The sequence below is a fragment of the Olea europaea genome, unplaced genomic scaffold (assembly GCF_002742605.1).
Source record: "Olea europaea var. sylvestris unplaced genomic scaffold, O_europaea_v1 scaffold1435, whole genome shotgun sequence".
Taxonomy (NCBI): Eukaryota; Viridiplantae; Streptophyta; class Magnoliopsida; order Lamiales; family Oleaceae; genus Olea; species Olea europaea.
Window position 1 is genome coordinate 465,189 of NW_019231887.1, and position 3,582 is coordinate 468,770.

The 3,582-nt window shown below is 37.0% G+C and overlaps 1 protein-coding gene across 1 annotated transcript; it reads left to right on the plus strand.

Moving 5' to 3' along the window:
- Positions 1-2,171: 2,171 nt before the first annotated feature.
- Positions 2,172-2,869, plus strand: LOC111375972 (classical arabinogalactan protein 9-like). Its single transcript, XM_022998891.1, has 4 exons — positions 2,172-2,268; positions 2,356-2,547; positions 2,589-2,704; positions 2,795-2,869. Exons 1-4 carry the CDS (start codon positions 2,172-2,174, stop codon positions 2,867-2,869), a joined length of 480 nt encoding a protein of 159 aa, XP_022854659.1.
- Positions 2,870-3,582: the final 713 nt, after the last annotated feature.

Sequence of the window (3,582 nt, forward strand, 5' to 3'; positions counted from 1 at the left end):
AAAAGGTAAAGTAATTATTTATTTAATTTTTATATTGTTTTTTATATAATTTAATAATTGAAATATTCTAAAATTAACAATTTATTTATTTTTTCAAATTTTTTTTATGAAATTATCTTTAATTTTTATATTTGTCTTTTATATAATTTAATAATTAAAATATTGTAAAATTAACAATGTTGATTCTATTTTTTTTTATGAAATTATCTTTAATTTATTTTTTAAAATTTATTTAAATAATATGAATAGTCTAAATTTTAAAAAAAGGTAAAGTAATTATTTATTTAATTTTTATATTTGTCTTTTATATAATTTAATAATTGAAATATTCTAAAATTAACAATATCTTTAATTTATTTTTTCAAATTTATTTAAATAATATAAATAGTCTTTACATTTTTTGAAAATGTAAAGTAATTATTTATTTAATTTTTATATTTGTCTTTTATATAATTTAATAATTGAAATATTCTAAAATTAACAATTTTGTGTTGTTCCTTTTTTTTATAAAATAATCTTTAATTTATTTTTTCAAATTTATTTAAATAATATAAATAGTCTTTACATTTTTCGAAAATGTAAAGTAATTATTTATTTAATTTTTATTGATTAAATAGTAATTGTGTTATTTATTTATTTAATTTTTTATCATTGTCAATATAATATAATAATTGAAATATTGTAAAATTAACAATGCTGATTCCCTTTTTTTTTTTTATGAAATAATCTTTAATTTATTTTTTCAAATTTATTTAAATAATATAAATAGTCTTTACATTTTTCGAAAATGTATTTAATTTGAAATTTTTTGTTTGTAAATATATTTTCCAAATAATAATTATTTTATTTAATTATTTAATTTTTATAATTTTCTTTTTATATAATTTAATAATTGAATACATAATATTATTCGAAATTAACAATTTGTTTTGTTCATTTTATTATTCTTCTATGAAATTTTTTTATTTTTTTCAATTTATTTAAATAATATTTATATTCTTTAATTTTTTTGACAATACATTTAATTTAATTTGTTGTTTTTTGTAAATATATTTTTCAAATGTAATATTTGTGATTGTATGGTAGTTAGAGTTCGGTTCTCTTGATTTTGTGAGATTATGCTTTCTTTTGTTATCTCTTGTTTAATGCTATAACATTTGAATTTTTGCAGGATGGAGTATCATTTAGATGCAGAGTTGAGACGGATGTCGGGGAAAGCTACTTGAAACAGTAGCTTTGAGAGTTTTACTACTGTGTTGGAGCTGCTCGATGATCAGCACGGAGATATGCTACGACAGTCCTTCTTGTGGCCACTGTACCAGTTGCGAGAGGTGCAATACTCAGGACAGATCATTGATGCACTTCTATGTCGGCTTCTGAGGCCAGTCGACGGCGATTCCCTCCAGTTCGACCTCGGGGGCAAGGTCATCAGTTTCTCGATGTTTGAGTTTACATTGATCACTGGACTGAGGATTATGGGCGACGATGCAGCCATGGAGAGAAGCAGTAGGCTGTACGAGACATACTTCCAGGGACATGGGTCGGTGCTTCTACCCGACTTGATGGTCGCGATCAGGGGTTGCGACCATATGCTAGATAGATTGAAGCTTGGGCTGGTCTACATCCTCGAGAGTGTGATGAGGTGTCATCACAAGAAGACAGCCATCGACATTTTTCATTTGCAAGTTGTTGACGACATTGATGCGTTCAACAACTATCCGTGGGGCCGAAGATGCTACGAAGACACCGTACATGTGACCTGATCGCACTCGAGGCCTAGGGGGTCGATGCGTAAATACGATACATATGGATTGCTGTTAGCGGTGCAGGTAAATATTTAATATAATCAAAGTTAAAGTTTTAGTGCATTACATTGATGCTTAATAAGTGTATGTGTTACAGATTTGGGTGTATGAGACAGTTTCTGTACTGGAGGCCCGCTTTGCGCAGCGAGGGGAGACACGCTGCCCTCGGATGCATCATTGGAGATTATCGTGAGCGGAGGGATGTCCCACTGGGAAACAGTTATCGGCCCTCATCGACGATCCTCAGGTAAGTATTATGCATTTGTGATTTATATTATACATAGTTTAAAATTTTGTTTACATAATCGTTAAATAGTTGAAATGTCAATATGTCAGCTTGAAGTCATACCTGAGTTGACGTCATCAATGGAAGAGGAGGCTCGGGGTCTTGTGCTGGATTTAGGCGTTCCGCACACCCCAGACGAGGAGATGCCTGATCCGAGTTTGGACCGAGATTGGGTATGTGAATGAAATATAATTTATTGAATATGATCGACGTATAAATTTATTGAATAATTTTTCATTTTATTTATGTAGGACGGCGGTCCAGCTGATCGACGATCACCTCCGCCGGGGTCATCGCCGCCACCATTGGCATCATCTCCGCCGAGAGTATCGTCCCCGCCATTGGCATCACCTCCGTCAAGGGCACCACCGCCGCTAGTGGCATCACCTCCGCCAGGGCCATCGCCGCCGCCATTGGCATCACCTCAGTGCAGACACCTCCCCCATGTGTCTCCGGGCATAGTGATGATTTGTATGCCCGTTTGACTGGATTTATAGCGGAGGAGGTCGACGCGCTACGACGAGATTTGACGGAGAGGGTTGATGATCTGGGACGAGAGTTGATAGGAAGGGTCGACGATCTGGCAGGGAGGGTTGACTATATGACAGGGAGGGTCGACGATATGGGACGAGAGTTGACAGGGAGGGTTGACGATCTATCCCATGATGTTGGAATACTACAGTCTTTCGTTGTCGACCTTCAGGATACAGTAGCGGCGCTTAGAGGAGATTTAGCCGGCAGACGATGGGGGGGACAGAGGGGATGGTGGAGATCATGATCGAGAGGGTGGTAGAGATGGTGATGGAGAGGGGGGTCACCCACATTTTTGGCGTGATAAGACATTGGAGTCATTGTGGTTGTCTATGGAGGGGGTGGCCTCGATGGGGATGGGAGAGGGGACTACGGAGGGGGTGGCCCCGGAGGTCGAGAGGACGCCCTGCGTGATTGAGGGTAAGAGACATGCTGTTGACGAGACGGAGCAGGTGGTTGGCAAGAGATTGAAAGTGCCGTCACGGTATGTTGTTTCTCCCTTCACGGCTGAGGCCAAGAGGAGGACGTTCATCGATGGGATGTACCCGAACTTATTCAGAGAGGTGGACAATGCCAAGTGGAAAGCGTTCGAGACAGAGTGGAGGAGAATTATCCCCGGGTAAGTATTGTATGATTTTAATAAAGCACTGTACGCTAACTCGTCTACGCTTGTTTTAACATTTCCCTCTTTTTTACAGAGTTAGCCGCACGATAAGACAAAGGACGGTCTCGGACCCTTACAAGTGGTTCCACGATATCACCACTGCGGGAGCTTGGCTCGCTGACGATGTAAGTGAACTATTCATTTCGTGTTTTTTATGTATATGTGACATTGTGTTTATTAAATGAATAACTCATACTTTTTTGGTGTTTCCTGCTGCAGCACATCGACCTGGCCATGGACTTGCTGCGAGATCGAGCTCAAAGACATCCAAAATCATTTGATGTCCATGGTCGAGT

Coding starts and splice junctions, on each gene's coding strand:
- LOC111375972 (XM_022998891.1), top strand. CDS start 2,172: ATGGAAGAGGAGGCTCGGGGTCTTGTGCTGGATTTAGGCGTTCCGCAC. Junction 2,269..2,355: donor TTTGGACCGAGATTGGGTAT/GTGAATGAAATA, acceptor ACGGCGGTCCAG/CTGATCGACGATCACCTCCG. Junction 2,548..2,588: donor CCTCCCCCATGTGTCTCCGG/GCATAGTGATGA, acceptor CTGGATTTATAG/CGGAGGAGGTCGACGCGCTA.